Source organism: Pelodiscus sinensis, chromosome 2 (genome assembly GCF_052426305.1).
Source record: "Pelodiscus sinensis isolate ZL-2025 chromosome 2, ASM5242630v1, whole genome shotgun sequence".
NCBI lineage: Eukaryota > Metazoa > Chordata > Testudines > Trionychidae > Pelodiscus > Pelodiscus sinensis.
The window spans coordinates 25,742,434-25,764,154 of NC_143053.1; the positions used below are offsets into that span (position 1 = coordinate 25,742,434).

General features: G+C 47.7%; 1 protein-coding gene across 1 annotated transcript in view; it reads left to right on the plus strand.

Annotated features, from left to right (window-relative positions):
- The first annotated feature begins 11 nt into the window (after positions 1 to 11).
- The window catches only part of EIF3H (eukaryotic translation initiation factor 3 subunit H), a 141,956-nt gene continuing 120,246 nt past the window's right edge, over positions 12 to 21,721 (plus strand). Inside the window, exon 1 of the mRNA XM_006130789.5 lies at positions 12 to 187. Coding sequence (XP_006130851.2) covers positions 68 to 187 — 120 coding nt within the window. The 5' untranslated portion in view covers positions 12 to 67. The remainder of the gene's footprint in view (positions 188 to 21,721) is intronic.

Sequence of the window (21,721 nt, forward strand, 5' to 3'; positions counted from 1 at the left end):
CCGCGCTTCCGGTGTTTCATTTTTCTCTTTCCGGCCGGCGAGCGGGTGAGAGGAAGAGTCTCTCAGCATGGCGTCTCGCAAGGAAACCACGGGGCCCGCCAGCACCGTCTCCTCGGTCGCCACTAAAGCCAGGGGCAAGGCGGCCCCGGGGGACTCGGCGGTCAAGCAGGTGCAGATCGACGGGCTGGTGAGTGAGCGGAGGGTCCCTGCGGCCCCTTGGGGGGCGAGCAGAGTTCGGGGCCGCGCGGGGGCGAGCGGCGGCAGCGCGGCGGCAGCGCGGCGTGTAGCTCTGGGCACGTTCTGCGGAGAGAGTCGGTGCCCGCCCTCCCCTCCCCACTGGTATCGGCCTGGGGCAGGCAGGAGTGGCGCCCAGAGGAGCCCGCGCGGCTGGGGGAGAGGCGGTCAGCTCCGCTTGTGCGACCGCCTGTGATGGCTTGTCCGGGGATAAGGGCGGCTGGCTGACGAAACCCCTTCCCAGAGGACAAAGGCAGCTCCTGGCCACCTTCCCCCTGCGGGCTGGTGCTGGTGGTTTCCAGGATATACTAAGGATGTCAAAAAGCGTGTAACTTGTCAGTCGTGTAGTGGACACATTTTTTGTCGACTACACAATTTATCTTTATGGGGTGGTGCTGCTACCACTCAGTCCCGATTCCTACCAAATCCGGCTCCTACCCCCGCTGTGGCTCTGCATTACAAGCACTTCCAGAATTAATAGCTGGCGCACGGTCAGGCTGGCTCAGTCTTGGCTCATGCCGGGACCCAGCAACTACCCCTGCTGCGGTTCTGCACTGTGCTGGTGTGGGGGTTGATCCTGGGTCTTGCACACGAGCCAGAACTGAGACAGTCTCTGAAAACATCCATTCAATGTGCAGCAGTAGTCAAAAAAAAAAAAAAAAAAAACAACCCAACCCAAAGGGCTAGAGAATAAGAGAACATCTTATTTCTTCTATATAAATCCACGGTACACACATGTCTTGAATAATGTGTTCAGATGTGGCTGCCTAATCTCCAAAAAAAATATGTTGGCATTGGAAAAGGTTCAGAAAAGAGCAACAAAATGATTAGGGGGTTGGAATGGGTGCCATATGAAGAGAGAGAAAAAAGACTGGGACTTTTCATGTTAGAAAAGAGGAGACTAAGAGGGGATGTGATAGAGGTCTATAAGATCATGAGTTGTGTGGAAAAAGTGACTAAGGAAGGGTTCTTTACTTTTTCCCATAACATAAGAACTAGGGGGTCACCAAATGAAAGGAATTGGTAGCAGGTTTAAAACAAAAGGAATTTTTGCTCATGCATTGTACAGTGAACCTGTGAAATTCCTTGCCAGAGGATGTTGTGAATACTAGGACTTTAAAAGGGTTAAAAAAGAACTAGATACATTCATGGTGGTTAGGACCATCAGTAGCTGTTAGCCAGGATGGGTAGGAATGGTGTCCCTAGCCTCTGTTTGTCAGAAGCTAGAAATGGATGACAGGACAGGGATCACTTGATGATTCCCTGTTCTGTTCTCTTTCTCTGGGGCATCTGGCATTGGCCACTGTTGGAAGACAGTATGCTGAGCTATATGGACCTTTGGTTTGACCCAGTATGGCTGAGTGCCTGGATCTGTCACCAGCCCCTGCTGTGACTTAGCCACTCAGCCAGCCTGGTTAAAATTTACTTGCAGGGCAGGGGGGTTGCGTGTAGTTGATAACATTAACTTATAAAAACTGGTTTATCGGTTAATCATTTAGTCGACTATACTGTTACATTCTTAGGGAGTACCTGGCGTAAATTCCTTCCTAAACTGCCTTAGGAAGTATAGATCAGTACTGCTGTTTGGGGGTGCGTCAAGAGGGGTTGAAAGCTACCTGCAGAGCAATGTTCAGGGTAAAGGCACATGTCCAGGCCGCCTCTGGGACCTGTGGTATTTTGGTAATGGAGTCCAACACTACCTGCTACCAGGGTCTTCCCCCAGTTTCTTTTTTCCACCTTTTAATGTTCCAGCACAGGAAAGGTGCAAGTAAACACAGAATTGTAGTATTGGAAGGGATCTCCAGAAGTCTTCTAGTCCAGTGTTTCTCAACTTACTTTTTCAAAAAAAAAAAAAAAAAAAAAAGTACCCCTAGTACCTACAGTTTTCAGACATACCATTTTTTTTCTACCATTGTAACACATTTGTTTAAACAATTTAATCGTAGCCAGGCGGGCAATGAAATTTTTGGGTATAAAAAGTACAAAAATAATAAAGCTCTGTAAAACTTAAAACAAAATTTCTGTTTTCTCCAAATTTCAGTTGTGTTGATGTATCCCCCAGACTTCTCTCAAATACCCTTAAGGGTACTCAATCACTGGTTGAGAAACACAGTTCTAGTCCAGTCCGCTGTACTTACGGTAGGACTGCGTTTTAACTAGGTCACTGCTGACCAGTGTTCCCTGTAAGCTAAGTGCTTGGGCTCCCACACAGGAGAAGTTCAAATGCTGCACAACTGATTAGCAGAGCACTCAAAGTCTGCAATATGTATTTCTATTGGTGGTGCATATCTGCACATGCCACAGTTCATATAATACAATTTATTTTGCTCATGGATGGAAAAAATTACAGGGAACACTGCTCCAACAGGTATTTAAGTACTTTTAGAAACCTCCAATGACAGAAACTGCAAAACCTCCCTAGGTAATTTTTCCAATGCTGAACTACACTGAGAGCTATGAATCTTTTTCCTAGTATTTTACCTAAACCTCTTTTGCTGTAATTTAAGCGTATGGTTTCTTGTTCTTTCTCCAGAGGTTAACGAGAACAATTTTTTTCTCCTTCTTGTAACAGTTATTTTATTTACTTGAAAACTGTTATGTCCCATCTCAGTCTTCTCTATTCCAGACTGAACAAACCCAATTTTTTTCATTCTTTCCTCAAAGATCATGTTAAGTTTTTGTTGCTCTTCTGTGGACTTCCTCCAATTTGTTTATTTTTACATTGCTTATTGTGTCTTTCTTACAGCACTCGTGTTAACATCCCAAAATAATGATTGCTTTTTTGCAACAGCATTGACTTCTTTTAGCTTATAATCTACTCTGATCCCCGATTCCTTTCTGCAGTATTTTCCTAGTCCAGTCATTTCCTATTTTTTTGTATACATATAACCAGGGCTCTCCAAGCCGCAGTGAGCCCCACTCGCCAGCCGCACTGTCCGGTGATCTGCGCATGCGCAGATCGTTCTGTGCATGCGCAGATCACCCGAACCCGGCTCTTCCGGGTTGTAATCTACTCGCTGTGCGCGAGTAGGTTACATAGTTTGTCAAGCCCTGCATATAACTGATTAGTCCTGCTTAAATGGAATACTTCACATTTGTGTTTGCAGAATTTCATTCTATTACTTCAGACCACTTCTCCAATTTTTCTAAATCATTTTGAATTTTTGTCCTATTTGTCAAAGCATTTGCAACCCCTCCCAGCTTGGTAACAGTCACAAGCTTTATAAGTGTATTCTCTATAGTTTTATCTAAATCAGGGATGAAGATATTGACTGGAACTTGACCCTGAACTGATCCATGCAGGATACCACTTGATGTGCCCTTCCAGATTCAGTGTGAACCACTGATAACTACTATCTGGGAACTGTTTTCCAATCCTTTATGCATCTACCTCAGTGTTTCCCAATTGGTGCTCCGGGGAGCCCTGGGGTTCCGCGGAGCAAAACTAGGGGTTCTGCGAGGAGCCGGCACTCCCGCGCCCCCTCTGAAAAAGAGAGAGAGAACCAGCTAGCCAGCAGAGGAGTGGGTGGTGAGTTGTGTGGGCTCGTGGTGCCCATGCTCCAGCAATATTTGGAGCTGGAGCGGATCCCGACTCCCCCCCCTCCCCCCCCCCGTGCATCCTCCCACCCTGGCCCCAGAGCATCTCTCCCCCGTCCCGGCTTCTCTGAGCTCCCCCTTGCTGGCTGCTGCTGCCTTGCGCAGCGCGCTCAAACCAGTGGGTGGGTAGACGCCCAGACGTGACGTAACGTCACGGCCTGGGATTTTAAACCTGCTGGGTGCTGTGTTGCACCGCATGGCTGAGTTGCGGGTTCGGAGTCCGGGGACAGAGCACAGACTCCGGCCCCGCAAAGTGGAAGGCAGAAGGTACAGGAGAGGGAGAGGGAGGAAAGGGGCTTGTGCAGAGGGAAAGGGGAAGGGCTGGGAGAGGAAGGTGCTTGTGCAGAGGCGGAGGGGAAGGGGAAGGCACCAAAGGGACAGGGGTGGAGGAGAGTCATATGGCAGGGGACCAAGTGCAGACAATGAGGAAAAAGGCAGGAGGGGAGGTGTCAGTGGGAGGGGGACAGGGTGATGGTGGGAGGGGAGAGGGTAAGGGTATTGGGGGCTGGAAGGAGGAGGGGGAGTGCTGGGAGAAGGCTTGAAAGAAGGGGCGGGCATGAGGAAGGCCGGGATGGAGCAAGTCATGTGAGAGGGCACAGGGGCATGAGGGGAATGGGGGCAGAGGGTGGTGAGGGGTGGGCATCAAGGAAAAAGGGGGCAAAGTGGACAGGGGAAGTTAGGGAAGGGGGAGGCACCAGGAGGGTGCAGGGGTAAGAGAAGATGCAGGTGCCAGGGGATTCTGGGGGTGAAGCAGAAGGGCAGACACCTACAGGGGAGGGACCACCATCAGAGGAGAGACGCAGGGCAGGTTTATAGCGGGAGGTGTTAGAAGAGGGGATGAGGAGGAGTAGCTCACATGATCAGAGTGGGGCTACTGGAGGAGTGGGCACAAAGATGAGAGAAGGGCGGGTGGAGGGAGGCAGGTTGCAGGAGGGCTGAGGACAGTGAGAAGAGTAGGAGTCAGGACAGCAGTAGGCACCAGGGGAGCTGATGGAGCAAGGGGAGGAGACATGGCAGTAGTGGGAAAAGGTAGAGGTTTAAAAATATTTATTAATAACTTGGGTGGCACATCCAAACAAGCCACATGATCTCAATACTGGTGCACTACACAAAATTCATTTTGCTCATGTGAGGAAACTCTTAGGCTATATCTACACTGGTTGTTTCTCTCACAAGAACATCTTGCGCAAGAGTTCTTGTTGAAGAACATGTCCACACTGCCATGTGCGAACTGTGCTTTTGCACAAGAGCATTTATGGCAGTGTGGACGCTCTCTTGCCCGAGAAAGTGCCGATGGCCATTTTAGCCATAGGCCTTTCTTGCTCAAGAAATTCATGTTGCCTGTCTACACTGGCCTCTTATGCAAGAATAGTTGTGCAAAAGGGTTTATTCCTGAGTGGGAGCATCGTAGTTCTTGCGCAAGAAGCCCTGATTTCATACATGAGAATGTCAGTGTACTTGCGCAAGAACACACGGCCAGTGTAGACAGGCAGCAAATTTTTGTGCAAGAGCGGCCGCTTTGCTGCAAGATCGTGCCAGTACAGACACAGCCAAGGGAAGGGAGGAAGGCAGGGGCAGGGAATCAGCACTGGCTCAGCATGTCTGCATGGTTTGGGGGAAGGTGCAGAGTGGGGAGGTCCGGGGAGCTGGGCTGAGCTGCAGTGTGTGGGTGGGTGGGTGGAGCTCAGAGCTCAGTTTGGCTGCAGGAGGAGGGAGGTGCTGGGAACCCCGGGCTAGACTCAAGGGGAGGAAGCGGCAGGGAATGGGCTCTTGGCTCAGCAGTTTTGCAGGACTTGGGGGAGGTGCAGGGAAACGGGGCTCAGCAGTCCTGTGGGGGAGGCATGCAGGGATCCAGTGCAGGTTTCAGCTGGGCTGAGGTGGATGAGGGAGGGCATACGAACAGAAGGGCAGCTCAGCTGGGCTGTGAGGGGCTGCGGGGAACTGGTGCTGCACTCCCTTGGATTGTGGGGGATGGTTTTGGGGGAGGTGCAGGGAACCAGCAGGGGTGAGCAGCTCAGTTGGGTTGCAGGGGATAGAGGTGCAAAGAAGCCTAGTGGGGAAGAGGGGGAAACCAGGATCCCTGAAATTACCTCCCCTGGTCCAAAAATTCCTCATCTGGGACCAGTCAGATCTAGAGGGTGCCAGATCAAGGAGGTCCAACTCCTACCCAAGTCCGCTTCTTGCACCCTACTCCCAATCTGCTCCTGCTCCCTCCCCTTGGTCAGACACCCTACATCCAGCCTGCTTCTGCACCCTACCTTATCACCCAGACCTTGACCCCTTCCGCCCCCCAACTCTTTCCCAGATCCTGTACCCCGTCCCGCTCCTTGGCAGCCCTGCCATCCACTCTAGCACCGCCCTGGCCCCAGCACCTTGCCTCACACCCCAGGACTCAGCACCACCCTGGCTCTGGCCCCAGCACTCTGCCATCCATTCTAGCATCCAGCAGCACCCTGTTCCTTGTCCCAGCACCCTGCCAGTCACCCTAGTGCCCAGCAGGACCATGTCCCTGACCACAGCACCCTGCCACCTGCCTGCCCCAGCACCTTGCCCCAGCACCCTGCCACCTGAGCCAGCATCCTTCCACCCAGCGGCACCCTCTCCTCAGCCCCAGCACGCACTAGCACTCTGTCCCGTACCCCCACCAGTGCATTTGGGACCACATTAGTGAGGCTTGGGGGTTTTTGGAGGAGTTTTTTTTTGTTTTTTGCATCTCACTTGTGTGGCCCCAACTGACTTTTCTGTGGGTCAGTGACCTTTGACTCAAAACAGGTTCCTCACCCCTCTCATATATAAAGACAGTGCTAAAACCTTTTGAGTTTGACATAATATTTTATTTTAAAAATGAAGCCAGGCCAACAAGCCCCCAAGTGGGACCAAACCCCCATTTCACTGCACACTCCTGCACCACCTGACCCCAAATCTGAGCCTATCATACACTGGAATCCCCTGTCCTGAGCCTCTTACATCCCCAAACTCCTGCATCCCACATATTCAGTTTTCTGCCACAACACTCCTGCGCCATACACACATCACAAATCTGTGTCCTGAGCCCATCATACTCACAGCCTCCTTGCCCTGAGTCCCTCACATATCCAGCCTAAACTCCTGCACCCTCACATCCACAAGCCCTGGCTTGCTCAGCACCCCAACCTTTCACCTGAGCTCAACACTCCCCAGCCTAGAGCCCCCTCCCCGAGCCAACAGCCCCTTCTCCTGCATCCAAATTCCCTCCCAGAGCTTGTACTTCTCACCCCTTTCCACACGCAAATCCCTCATTCCCACCCCACACCTCACTCTCACTAGGGTGAGACAGGTATAAGGGCTGGGGATAGCAAGTGATGGAGAGGAGGGGAACAGAGCGGATGAGGCCTCATGGAAAGGAGGTGTGGGGGAGGTCTCGGGGAAAAAATGTGATTTTCATGAATTGGTGGGTCCCTTTCTCTCCCCCCCCTTTTTTTTTGCTTGACAAACCTAGGGGTTCCTTGAAATTCTGAAAAGCTGAAAAGGGTTCTTCGGCCAAATAAAATTGGGAAACACTGATCTACCTCATAGTAGTTCCATGTAGGCTGTATTTTCCTAGTTTTGTTTATGTGAAAGTCATGGAAGCTAGTATCAAAAGTCTTACTAAAGTTAAGCTATACCACTTTTATCACTTCCTCCCTATCCACAAGGCTTGTTATCCTGTCAAAGGAAGCTATTAGGTCATTTTGACACTACGCTTGACAAATTCATACTGACTTATCTAGGTGTTGGCAAATGGATTGTTTATTTTTTTGCTCCATTCTCTTTCTTTGTATTGAAGTTAAGTTGACTAGTTTGTATAGGGATGTTAAGTATCAGTTAATTAACTAATCGAGTAGTTGGTGGAATTTCCATTGACTACTTGATTAGTTGATAAAGGGGAGGGGGCTCCCGTTGCGATGGACTTTTACTACGTTTGAAGTGCAAAGCTGCAGTGGGGTTAGCTCCCAGGATGGTATGAGCTGGGAATGCTTACGCTGCCCCTGGGACCACTGCAACTCTGTCTCCTCATGCACCAGGGAGATGGTGCTGTGGTAAACTGGCTTTTAAGTTGGCTTCCTCCAGCACTGTCTCGGGGTGTGTGTGTGTGTGGGGGGGGGGGCAGTGATTAGTTGAGTACTCACTCGACTATCTGATAAGCCTACGCATATCGGGAAGTCAACTACTTGACTAGCTTCTTAAATCCTTAGGTCTAATTCTTTAGGCTGTACTTATTTCCCTCTTTATAGATTTGCACTATATTTGCCATTTTCTAGTCATTTTGGGTACATCTAAACTACATGGCTCTGTCGACGGAGCCATGTAGATTTGTTTGTTCGGCAAAGGGAAATGAAGCCGCGATTTAAATAATCGTGGCTTCATTTAAATTTAAATGGCTGCTGAGACGATTTAAATTTAAATGGTTTGCGCTGAGACGACAAACAGCTGATCATCCTGCGAGGCATAACGAGGAGGTCGATAAAGGGCTTTCAGGTCAGCGCGGGAGCGTCCAGACTAGCGCACTGAGCCGACAAACAGCTGATCAGCTGTTTGTTGGCTCAGCGTGGCAGCCATTTAAATTTAAATGAAGCTGAGATGATTTAAATTGCGGCTTCATTTCATTTTGCCGATCAGCCTAATCTGCATGGCTCCATCGATGGAGCCATATAGTTTAGACACACCCTTGGAGTCTCTCTCATCTTCCATGACTTCGTGATCACTAATGGCTCTGATATATCCTCAGTCAGTTTCTTGAATATTATGGGATGTATTTCATCAGACCATGGTGACTTGAAGATCTCTAATTTGTCAAAGTAGTTTTTAACTTGTTCTTTCCCTATAGTTTAACCTCTCCTAATATTTTAATCCTACCTCATTTTCACTGTCATTCACTGTGATTGATGTCCAGTCTCTGCTAATCTTTAACACATACGATGAGTTGAATTTCTCTTTCATCAATAATGCTTAGTGGCATTTTATTTAGATATCTGTCATAGTACTGATGTTAAATCAATATAAACATAACTATGAATAATTAGTGTGGAATAAAGCATAAATGTGGGGTTTGTTTTCAAAGGCCAGCCTCTGACAGAGGAGTGAATTTAAGCATAGGAGTATAAGTGAGGGTCTGTGAAGCTTTAATCCTGGTGCTGCTATTGGCTGTATGTCAGGTGTATGTCAGGCATGTCCGGCCCCTGAGACTTGCAAAGCCACCCCTGCACCCCCTGAACATGGCCCATGCCTCCTGGCTCCCCTGTGCTCACCAGGGCAGGGGAGCTGTCCGGATCAAAATGGCAGAACCAATATGGGAGCCCTGGGCTGCACGCAGTGTTTCAAAGTGGCAGCGCCATACGGAGCCCAGGGTCTGGCCCCAGGCTCCACGCGGCACTGCCTCTTTGAAGTTTCCCCCTCTGCTCCCCTCCCTTTGCTGCCTATTTCTGATAGAGCCAGCAAGGATGGGGCTGAGGGAGGGGGGAGCAACTAGTCGATTAGCTTGTCAACCATCTGATAAGCGTTTGCACATCGGATAGTCAATTAGTCGTTCACATTCCTAGTCTGAGTGCACCCCCTCGGGCCTCAAGTCTTAACTTATCATGGGGTGGAATTCTGTATTTCATGTACTCGTAGACTGGACGTTGAGCTACAGAACCATGCGTATCATAGAATACTAGCACTGGAAGGGACCTCAAGAGGTCATCGAGTCCAGTCACCTGCCCTCATGGCAGGACCAAATACGGTCTAGACCATCCCTGATAGACATTTATCTAACCTACCCTTAAATATCTCTAGAGATGGGGATTCCACAACCTCCTTGAGTGATTTATTCCAGAGTTTGATTACCCTGACAGTTAGGAACTTTTTCTTAATGTCCAACCTAAACCTCCCTTGCTGCAGTTTAAGCCCATTGCTTGTTCTATCCTCAGAGGCCAAGATGAACAAGTTTTCTCCCTCCTCCTTAGGACACCCTTTTAGATACCTGAAAACTGCTATCATGTCCTCCCTCAATCTTCTCTTTGGGTTTGATCATCATCATCTCTGCTGAGTTTGCTATCTTCAGTTCTTCCCTTCAAGTGCCTTTGACCAATGGTTTACATCAGTGGTCCCCAACCTATAGAGGCTCCCGGGGGGCGGGGCCACTCACGCGCCGGGCGCCCGGGGGGCGGGGCTGCACGTCCTGGGGCACGCCAGGGGCGGGGATGCCCTTGCAGCCGGCGCCGGCATGTGCCCCAGGGCCGGGGCCGCCCGAGCGCCTTGTACTGCGCGCCTGGGACCGGCGCCGCCGCCCGAGCCGCGCGCCTGGGGCTGGCGCCGCCGCCCGATCCGTGCGCCTGCATGTGCCCCGGGGCTGGGGCCGCCCGAGCGCCGCGCACCAGGCGCCGGTGCGTGTCGCGCGCCTGGGGCCAGCGCCTCCTGTGAGCCATGCGCAGGGGGTGGGGCCGGCCTAGGTTGTTGGCGGGCGCACACAAATGCCCCGGCGGGCATCACGGCGCCCGCGGGCACCGCGTTGGGGACCACTGGTTTACATACTGGCCAAACAGTATTTTAAGAACAAAGGACTTTTTATTTTGCACTAGGAACAAAGATTTTAGAGAGGATTTAAAAACAGCACGTCTGTCTTGCAGTTGGGTGTGGTAAGCCCATTGACAATCTTATTTCTTCAGATGCTGAAGCAGATGCCTGTGTCTCAGCCTTGGTCCCTGGAATAACTCCTCTAAACAACTACCTTCATTTCCTTTGAGAGATGCTTTCTTTTTCAACAGCTAGAGTTCCTGTGACATTGTGTGTTCCTAGGCTTTGGTCCTTCTGGACAAAATTAATTGTGCCAGATTGACTGAGGAAGAAGGAAAATCTTCAAAGCTAATAGTTTGGCCTTTTTGCCTTAACTGCCAAGTGTCTGCTATGGAGTGACTGATCTTGATGTATTTAATTCTTTCCTGGTTATTTTTTCCTTATAGCCATTGTTAAACGAACCCGTACACAAAATATTTCAATAACCAGGCCAACGTACAATATTTATAAAATATTTTAAAGCTGCTCTAGTTTCTGAGTTTCTACCTCAATACTGCTTTAGTCTTTTTGAGGTTTCTTATTTTAAATAGTGGTGTACTGTGGATTTCATAGTGGCTTCCATTCAAGAATCTTTCTGTCTTTAGTAGGCATTTATGAATAAATCCTCAGAACTTTTTAGTATTTTTTAGCTTGAGTTGTGAGATCATTGGGACCAGTATAATTCCTTTTTTGGTTTGTACAGTGGATAATGCCATGGGGCCCTGATTTCTATATACTACTGTAATCTCTCACTATATAAAACTTTTTTTCCTGCACGATGACAGAATGACGTCATACGTTGTCTGCATGCACAGGCTCCGCCCCCGATGGGCTCCCTGATCCGAACATTGTTCGGAGGACCGGCAAAGCCGCCTGGCAGCCCAGCCTAGGCAGATTCCACCTCCCAAGGGTCCTGCCCACTGAGCTCTGGCCTAGGGTCATTAAGTAGTGACGTTAAGAATTTCCATTTACTACTCGACTAGTCATTAGGGAAAGGCAGTTACCTTCCAGGTCTCAGCACCACCTCCCACCCCTGCTCTGCACTCTTAAAGGGACAGAGAGGAGCCTGCATGCAAAGATGCTGGCTCAGTTTCTGGTCCCCTGACAGGTCTCAGGACAACCCCCTGCTGCTCCTCTACATTCTGAAAGTGACAGAGCAGCGGCAGCTGTCCCTATCCCCGTGGATCTTTCTCAGCACAAGTCCCCCCTCCCGCATTGCCACTCTGTATTTTTAAAGGGAAAGAGCAGCAGCAGCTGCCGCTGATCTGTCCCTGTAAAAATGCAGTGTGGCAATGGGGGGTGGGTGTGAGGTGCTGAGAGAGACCCATGGGATTGGCTGCTGCTGCTATGTCCTTTTTTAAATAAGCCAGCAAAGAGGCAGAGTGTGGGGGAGGAGGAGATTTGTCCTGGGACTAGGCGGACCAGATATCGATCCAGTGTCTTTGCACACCGGCTCCTCTCTGTCCCTTTAAGAGTACAGAGTGGAGTGTGTGTGTGTGTGTGTGTGTGTGATCATCATGTAGTTGATGGTGCTTCTGCTTATCGGGTAGTCAGCTACTCGACTACTTGTTCACATCCCTGCTCTGTCTGCAGCCTTTCAGCTGGCCTGTCCCTGGCCCAGGGGCTGCTTTGGCTAGTGCGATGTCTGGGGTATGGCTCATTTGCGCAGGAAGCGGAAGCAGCCTCCCACATCCTGTGGTGCACAACTTGTTCCAGAGTCTCTTGCTTGTGCCGCTGTTGTTCTTGGTGCTCATGGGCTGCTGGGCCAGCAGGATCAGGAGAAGCGCAGTATGAGGCGCTCTTCGTCCTCGGCCGCCTGCCACCTCATCTTCCGCTATGCCCTAAGTGGCCACGTCCTGAGCCCATTACTGAGCTGCTCCAGTGAGACCCAAGCCCAGATTGGCTCTCTTGCATAGCCATGCTCAGGGTTTCAGCTGCAAGCGACACTTCTGCAAGACATGCGAGGAGGTGCCTGGCAACACTGACCTGAGTGGCTCGGGCCCCTCCTTTGCCTGGTGCTGCAGCTTCGCCCTCCCTCCTCCCCCGTGCAGTTGGAACACCCTTGCTGGCTTCCTGCTCCAGGGGTGCGTGCAGAGAAAGACCCGAGCCTTGCTGCGCAGGGTAGAAGCACTCCCCCTTCCAGGCTGAGGGAACAGCAGTGTGCAAGCTGTCTGGAGGCTTTCCCTGCACTCCTATTGGCCAGATTCCGGCTAATGGGAGCATCAGGAGACTGAGCCTAGGATTGTTACAGGGCCTAAAGACAGGTAATTGCCCTCCACCCCCTCATCCCATCTATAAAAAAGGAAATAGGAACAACTAGGGAAACTACAGTCAGTTTAACTTCTGTGTCAGGGAAGATAACGGAGCTAAGTAATTAAAGAATTCATCTGTAAACTAGGGATGTAATAGTATCGTCGATTAACCGATAAGCAAAAGCTTATAGGTTAATGCTATAGACTACACGCATTTCTCTCTCCCCTTCTCCCCCACCAATACATTTTTGAGCAGGTTGGTCACTGCTGTGGCTCTGCATTTAAAGTGTATTAGAAGCTGGGCAGGCAGACAGCCCAGCAGCTTAGTTCCGGCTTGTGCTGGGTCTGGGAACTCAGACCCCTCCCGCCCCCCAGACAAGGGCTGTTGCTGCCTTGCACTGCTGCCTCTTTATCAGAGGCAACAGCAAAGGGTGATAGGCAGCTGGTCCCTGAGGGGAACTGGTTTTTAAATTGGCTCCCCTCTCAGACCAGCTCCTGTTTGGCACCCCGTTCTGCTGCCTCAGTATCAGAGGCAGCAGCATGGAGTGGCAGGGGACTCCTTGGGAGTGAGGTGCACTGAGTGCTGGCCCACCCACAGGGACTATAGAATAGTCAACTAACTGATAAGAATTCATGAGGTTACTCGACTATTCAGTTAACTGGTATTTAACATCCCTGCTGCAAATAGCTGGAAGATAATAAGGTGACAAGTAACAGCCAGCATGGATTTGTAAAGAACAAGTCATGTCAAACCAATCTGATAGACTATTAAAGAAAGCTAAACTTGTGGATAAGGGAGAAGCGGTGGATGTGGTATGCATAAACTTTAGTAAGGCGTTTGACACAGTCTCACATGATCTTATCAATAAGCTAGGGAAATACAAACTAGATGGGGCTACTATAGGTGGGTGCATAACTGGCTGGATAACCATTCTCAGAGAATAGTTATTAATGGTTTACAATCATGTTGGAAGTGTATAACAAGAGGGGCTCTGCAGGGGTCTTTCTTGGGACCAGTTCTGTTCAATATCTTCATTGATGATTTAGATATTAGCGCATAAAGTATGCTTATTGAGTTTGCAGATGATATCCAGCTAGGAGAGGTTGCAGTTGCTTTGGAGGATAGGATCAAAATTCACAATGATCTGGACAAACTAGAGAAATGGTCTGAGTAAACAGGATGAAGTTTAATAAGGACAAATATAGAGTACTCCACTTAGGAAGGAACAATCAGTTCCACACATACAGAATGGGAAGTGATTGTTTAGGAAGGAGTACTGCTGAAACGGATTTAGGGGTCATAGTGGACAACAAGTTAAACATAAGTCAGCAATGTGACACTGTTGCAAAAAAACCCAAACATGATTCTAGCATGCATTGACAGGTGTGTTGTGAGCAAGACACGAGAAGTCATTCTTCTGCTCTGCTCTGCTCTGATTAGGCCTCAGTTGGAGTATCATATCCAGTTCTGGGTACCACGTTTCATGAAAAATGTGGAGAAATTGGAGAAGGTCCAGAGAAGAGCAACAAAAATGATTAAAGGTCTAGAAAACATGAGCTACGAGGGAAGACTGAAAGAATTGGGCTTGTTGAGTTCAAAGAAGAGAAGACTGAGAGGGGACATGATAGCGGTTTTCAAGTATCTAAAAGAGTGTTACAAGGAAGAGGGAGAAAAATTGCTCTCCTTGGCCTCAGAGGATAGGACAAGAAGCAGTGAATTTAAATTGCAGCAAGGGAGGTTTATGTTGGATATTAGGAAAAAGTTCCTGTCAGAGTGATTAAACACTAGAATAAATTGCCTAGGGAGGTTGTGGAATCTCCATCACTGGAGATATTTAATAGCAGGTTGGCTAGACATCCATCAGGGATGATCTATTCTAGACCGTGCTTGGTCCTGCCATTAGGGCAGTGCACTGGACTCAAGCTCTCAAGGTCCCTTCCAGTTCTAGGATTCTGTGATTCTATGCACGGACCCTCCACCCCAACCTCCTCACTCTTCCCTCACCCCCAGCCTGCTCCTGTACCCACCTCCCTGGCCAGACATCCTGTCCCCAGCCTGCTTCTGAACCCTACCTCACACTGAGACTTCACACTCTCAGCCTCTTCTGCACCTTCCCATATCCTGCACCCCCATCCCTATCCCACTCAGACAGGCCTGCCGTACACACTGAATCCCTCATTTTTGGCCCCACCCTAGAGCCTGGTGGGCCCACAAAATCCACTAACTCCAGAACCCCAGAAGAGTTCATTTGGTCTGAGGCCTTGAACCTCAGTTCTCCCCCACCTTCCGTGGAGCACCAGAGGAGTGAGGTGTCTCAGTTGGGGGTCATATCAGTGAGGGTTGGGGGCTTTTGGAGGGGAGCTTTTTCCTTCTCACTTGTGTGGTCTCCAACTGATTTTTCTGTGGGTCAGTGGTCCCCAACTCAAAAAAGGTTCCTTATCCCTGCCATAAATAAATACAATGTTGAAACCTTTTTGTGTTGGACATAATATTTTACTTTATTTAAAATGAAGCCTGGTCAACAAGGCCCCAGTTGGGGCCCAGCGCCCATCTGGCTGCACAGTCCTGTCTCCAGCCCCCATCCTGGTGCAGGCCCTGCTGTCCAGCCCCCATCTGGCCACAGAAAGGGCTGGTGGCCACCCCTTTCCTGCTGCTTCCTGAGTAGGGGGAGAGGCCATGAGCTGATTTTGGTGGACAGAGAGGAGTTGGTGAGAGTAGTGAGCAGGGGGTACAGCCCCCTACTAAATAATTATTAATGGTAATTTCCATTTCCTGAATGGGAGACCTGAGATGCAAGATAGTCTTCCCACCTTTGCACAGGTAGAAAGTGATTTAAAAATAGAACCAAGATTACCTTATTGCTGTATTTTAATTAAATACCTATGATTCTCCTATCTCCTTTACCCCCAATTGGGTAGCACAGGGCTTGCACAGGGGTGGGCTAACATTTTGGGTAGCATAGGGGTGGGCTAACATTTTGGCCTGATGGCTAAATTAAGGATCCAAAATTGTATGGGGGGCTGGGTAGAGAAGGCTAGGAGAGGCTGTACTTCCCCAGCCAGGTGTGGCTTTTCTCCTGACCACCCTCCTGCATTCCCATCCCCTATACAGATTGGACCTCCCAACCTGTATCGGGGGGGGAGGGGGGTTGGACTTCCCTGGTCCGGCCCCCATAGGGCTCCTGCCTCTGGCCCACCACCAGGTCTCTCTGGTCCAGCAATAGCTGTGGTCCTGCTGGTCCAGGGAGTCCTGGTTGAGAGAGGTTCAGCCTGTACCATCCTCCCTGCTTCCCATCCCCTGACTGCTCTCTGGGACCCTATAACACCTATCCAATCCCCCCTGCTACCTGTCCGGGACCCCTTTCGCCCTATCTAACCACCTCCCAGCCAGCGCTGGGGTTGGTGATGATACGCTAGAGCTGAAACTATGCTGCCAGGAGCATCAGTGTTGGTGGGGCAGTGAGCTGAGGCTGTAGGGCAGGGGGGAAGAAGGGAATGCTGTGGAGCTAGCTTTCTCGGGCTGGAGCTGGAGGCTGGACAGAAGGGCTGTGATTTGCCCTCCTCTGGGGTAGCTTCAGCTTCTACTGAAGCAGTAGAGAAAAATTATTCTTTAACTTAAGGATGTCAAGTGAGTATATGACTAATCGTGTACTCGATATAATTTGTATTGATTACACAATTTCTATAGCTGATAAGGCGCCCCGCTGCAGCTCTGCAGTTTAAATGTAGCAAGAGCTGGGTGCACAGAGCTGTAATGGGGGTAGGTCTGGCACCCAGACTGCTGTGCCTCTGCCTCCCCTGCTACCCTTGCCCACCTGCACTGCAGGGATGGTGCTGGGGGTAACTGGCTTTTAAGCTGGCTCCCCCCAGCACTGGCTCGTGCTTCCCCCCCCCCCACCCGTCCTTGCTGCCTCTGATACAGCAAAGGCAGGGAGGGAGGGAGGAGGGGAAGAAGCAAGTAGTCAAGTAGTGACTGGACTACCCACATGACTAGACTACCCACACTACCCACTAGCCTATACTTGCATTGGGTCTCCACTGCTGTGCACTAGCCTTTTAAATGTATTAAGAGCTTGACAGCTCTTAATATATTTAAAAAGCAGAAGTGTAGCATGTGGAACTGGGTGTGAGCCGGGTATCAGCTGATTCCCAGCTTGCTCCTGGTCCGCACTACCCCTGTGCCTCCTGAAGAGATGGTGCTCAGGGAAACCAGCTATGAAGCCCGCTTTCCCTAGCATGGGCTTCTGTTCCTCCAGTGCAAGGGGACGGGGGAAGCAACTAGTCGAGAGACTAGTTGCTTACATCCCTAGTATAGTTTGAGTGGAAAATAGTTGCTACTACTAGGTATTGATCTATACTAGTTTTATTTTATAAAGATTACTTGCAATATGACCAGTCTTTAAGTGACTGCCTGTGCCATTCTTTCCAAGGCATCACTTCTTACATTCTGTCTTGGTATTTCCACCTCTTAAAACTAGTAGATAGAGGTGTGTATTCCCTACCCCTACACTACCTGCACTCATGGATTTGGACGCTACTTATTTTACATGTATCCTATTTTTAGTCATTTTTATAGCCATTGACATTTGATTAAATGTATTTTATTGTGTAACCTTAATTCTGGCATTTGAGGTGTTTTTTGAATGTTTGATTTGACATTCTTATCTTTTGTATATAAGATGATGGTAGTATCACTCAGGATCCAGGTGAAATATTAATCAGCATAAGGATACCTCTGTCAAATTGACAGTCTGATGTTTATAGCTTTGTTTTGTGTTCATACTGTTTTGCAATTCATATGGAACTTGATTCTGTAAACACACTTGAATAATTTTATTGATTTGTGAAAGTGTTGTTTGCCTTAGCTGAGAGACATAGTCGAACTCAGGAGGTTGTGCTATATTCACTTGCTTCATGCAATTAGTAAAATAAAAATCTCTATTAAGCAATAAAGAGCCTCCTGTGCATACTTCTGCAGTTCTTTGATGCACTGCATTAATACCATTTCCAGTAACCAATTTAAAATACAATACTATAAAGCATTCAGATGCAAGATATCATATCCTGAAGAAGAGAAACACGTTCCAGAAATATCACCATGGTTGCAACTAACTGCACAAGGCGGGCTACACCAATGTACTGGTTACTCATGACCTGGTTATGCATTATCATCCCTAATCCATAGTTTAAAAATACTCCTTTAAATTTCCTTTGTGTTAAGTGTACATACTTGTATACACTCATGAAATCACTGTGCCTTGATGTGTAGTGAAATAAAAATATTTAAATTGAAAGATTAGCTCAAGTATATTAGAACATAAGAATGGCCATACTGGGTCAGACCAAAGGTCCATCCAGCCCAGTATCCTGTCCACCGACAGTGGCCAGCGCCAGGTGGACCGAAGACAATGATCAAGCGATTTATCTCCTGCCATCCATCTCTAGACAAACAGAGGCTAGGGACACCATTCCTCTCTGGCTAATAGCCTTTCATGGACCTAACCTCCATGAATTTAACTAGTTTTTTTTTAAACTCTGTTAGTCCTAGCCTTCACAGCCCCATCTGGCAAGGAGTTCTACAGTTTGACTGTGCGCTGTGTGAAGAACTTTTTTATTAGTTTTAAACCTGCTACCCATTAATTTCATTTGGTGTCCTCTAGTTCTTCTATTATGGGAACTAATAACTTTTCTTTATCCACCCTCTCCATACCACTCATGATTTTATATATAGCTATCATATCCCCCCTCAGTCTCTTCTTTTTAAACTGAAAAGTCCCAGTCTCTTGGGACCCGTTCCAAACCCCTAATCATTTTAATTGCCCTTTTCTGAACCTTTTCTAATTCCAAACTATCTTTTTTGAGATGAGCTGACCACATCTGTATCCAGTATTCAAGATGTGGGCATATCATAGTTTTATATAGAGGCAGTAAAATATTCTTTGTCTTATTTTCTATCCCCTTTTTAATAATTCCTAACATCCTATTTGCTTTTTTGACTGCCGCTGCACACTGCGTGGACGTTTTCGGAGAACTATCCACGATAACTCTAAGATCGCTTTCCTGATTAGTTGTAGCTAAATTAGCCCCCATCATATTGTAGGTTTAGTTGGGGTTATTTTTTTCAATGTGCATTACTTTACACTTATCCACATTAAATTTAATTTGCCATTTTGTTGCCCAATCACTCAGTTTGGTAAGATCTTTGTGAAGTACTTCAGTCTGCTTTCTTCTTGACTATCTTGAACAGTTTAGTATCGTCCTCAAACTTTGCCACCTCACTGCTTACCCCTTTCTCTAGCATGTTCAGGAGCTTCAGGGAGTAGCCAAGTTAGTCTGAAACAGGAAGAAAAACCAGAAGGTAAATGGTCTGGTAGCACTTTATAGACTAACAAAACATGTAGATCAGTGGTCACCAACCAGTAGATCGGGATCTACTGGTAGATCTTGGAGCCTCTGACAGATGATCTTGGCCAAACCTGTCAAGAGGTTACAAATCCCAGCACTTCAGCTGCCCTTCCCCTCCCCCAATTGTTGCACATCTCCTGCCCTTTGCCTTGGAGCTGTCCCCTCAAGAGACTCTGCTTTCTGAGCAGGGCAGGGGAGGAAGAAGAGGGGACACTGATGTCAAGGTACCCCACTCCCACCCTGTATCCTATCTCCACAGAGCAGAGAGGGGGCACAACAGGACTTGGGGTGGAGTTTTCTCGCTGCTTTTGGGAGTAGTGCAGGGCCAGGATGGGGTAAGCCTGCCCTACTGTGCCACCACCCAAGAGCAACCTGAGGTAAGCAGTGCCCAGCTGGTGTCCACATCCCAAAACCCTACTCCAGTCATGAACTCCAGCCTGCACCCCAAGTCCCTGCCCAGCTCCGAGCACCCCTGCATCCAAACACCCTCCTGCATCCTGCACCTAGAACCCCCTCGGACACTCCAACTGCCTGCACCAGGCTCAGCTCAGCCCTTCACACTCCATATTCCTTAATCCAAGACCAGAGCTTGCACCCCAACCTTGGGAGCCTATTGAAGAGCATGTGGCAGAAATGATCAAAACATTAGCTCAATACTATCTTTGGAGAAAAAAAAAGCATCCCCCCAAGTTTAGGTAGCCAGGGTTACACCATTAGAATTAAATGTAACACCAAACCTAAGTTTATTCCTCCAACCAACTGAAATACTGAGTATAAAGATTGCAATGTATCATCTTCAGATTAGGATAAAGGATCTCTGAGATCAAAAAGGATTAGGACTCTATCCTGTCCCTGTCCGGGCATTTGAGTTTCCCAAAGGAGGAATCCTCTGTGACAAGTTAGGTCACACAGATCCCATAAGACACTCACCTGATATACTGAAATACCACTGAGCCTGTCTACCTATCCTCTGAGATGCCCCACCAGTCTGTGCTGCTGAGCCAATCTGGTCTCCTCCAGTGGTGGCACAGGATTGGGTCACAGCCTCAAACAGAGCAACACAAGAACTTAGATCGGCTCAGCTCTTAGGAGGGTCAGTTAAAGGAAATACATGTATCATCATTCTTTCTAACAACTCAAGCTAGTAAACACACCAAAACATGCATTATCCACACGTAGCTCAACTTAAGATGCTAAACAAATCTGAGTCAACTAGAAATAGTATTTGCAGGGAGAGCATGATTAATACAATATTTACTGACACTGGAAAGGAGAGTAAGAGGTATTCACTAAGCTTACAAAGTTTCTTTGGGGAATGTTGAGGATCCATGCTTTAAAAACAGATAAACGTTCTCCTTGTTTGAAACTTTCACCTTCTGTGTGTCACCAACTCAGACTCAGAGGGATAGCTGTGTTAAACTGGAACTGAAAAAAATGAATGGTACTGCAGCACCATAGAGACTAACAAAATTTAAAGACTAGAAGCCCCAGAACAAATTAGCACATGGCTTCAAGGTTTGTAGACAGATGCATGTTTTAAAGAGCTTGCAAATAAGGTTTCATTCTACAAAACTACTAGCATCACACCTAGTACTTGCTACTTTTGACTCATAAGATTCAGAACTCTACCATGTAGCAAAAATCTGGCCGTAATGCAACACAGTATAGCATGTGTTAATTAGTAACACAGAATTTAAAAAATCATTAAGATCACAGTTTAAGATACCTGCAACACTCAAAAATTATTATAAATTTTTCTAAAAATCATTAGTCCCAGTTTAAAGATGGGAAACTGAGGAGAAATATCATTGGTTTTACATGGCTGCATGGCAGTTCAGTTGCAGAGCTGTGAGTTGTACCTGGGTCTTATGAAGCATAGTCTAGTCTCCCTTTCACTGGACCACACAGCCTCCTTTTAGGGCATATTTTTATGTTTCTTTAAACTTGTTGCAATAGAATTTATTCACTTAATTTTCAGTGAAGATAGGTTCCAAAAACGTGGAAAACTTCTGTTTCACACATTAAATAATAAATGATTGAAAATGATAACCATTTTGTCGCTTTCAAGTTTGTTTTGGAACATACACTAAAAGTATGTGAAAGGAGGGATCCCATAATTTTTATGCTTAAATACAATATTTTATGTCATCACATGTGATTTTTTTTTTTTTTTTTTTTTTAAATCCTGATGTGGCGAGGATCCCAAAATAGTATTAGGTACCTCTAATCTGCGGGGATTTTATAATGCTGTAAATAGACAAAGCAAGTTTATTTTGTTTCATTTAGCACTGTGTTCTGTTAATTTCCTAATCAAATAACCATGGATAACTATTGCGTAGGTTTTCTTCTATTTCAGAATGAGAATAAAAATTTAGCATAATTCATATGAAAAATGGGTGGTTGGTCGATGTTCAGTGCTGCTGCCTTTGGCTGCCACTTGTAAACTTTTTCATATGCAAGTACTAGAAGCCAAAGCCTGAAAAGTAATTTTTATTCACAGGTAGCACTACTAGCTCAGTAAGTACTGCAAATATTTGAATGCTGGTCGTTCGCTAATATAGCAGAAGACATTTTAGCATATAGCTGACAGCTAAAAGCATAAGATTCTTTTGTACCAAATGAAAAATATTCAATTGAAATGATAGTTTGTCTCTAATTTCCCTAAAATGCAGGTACATTGT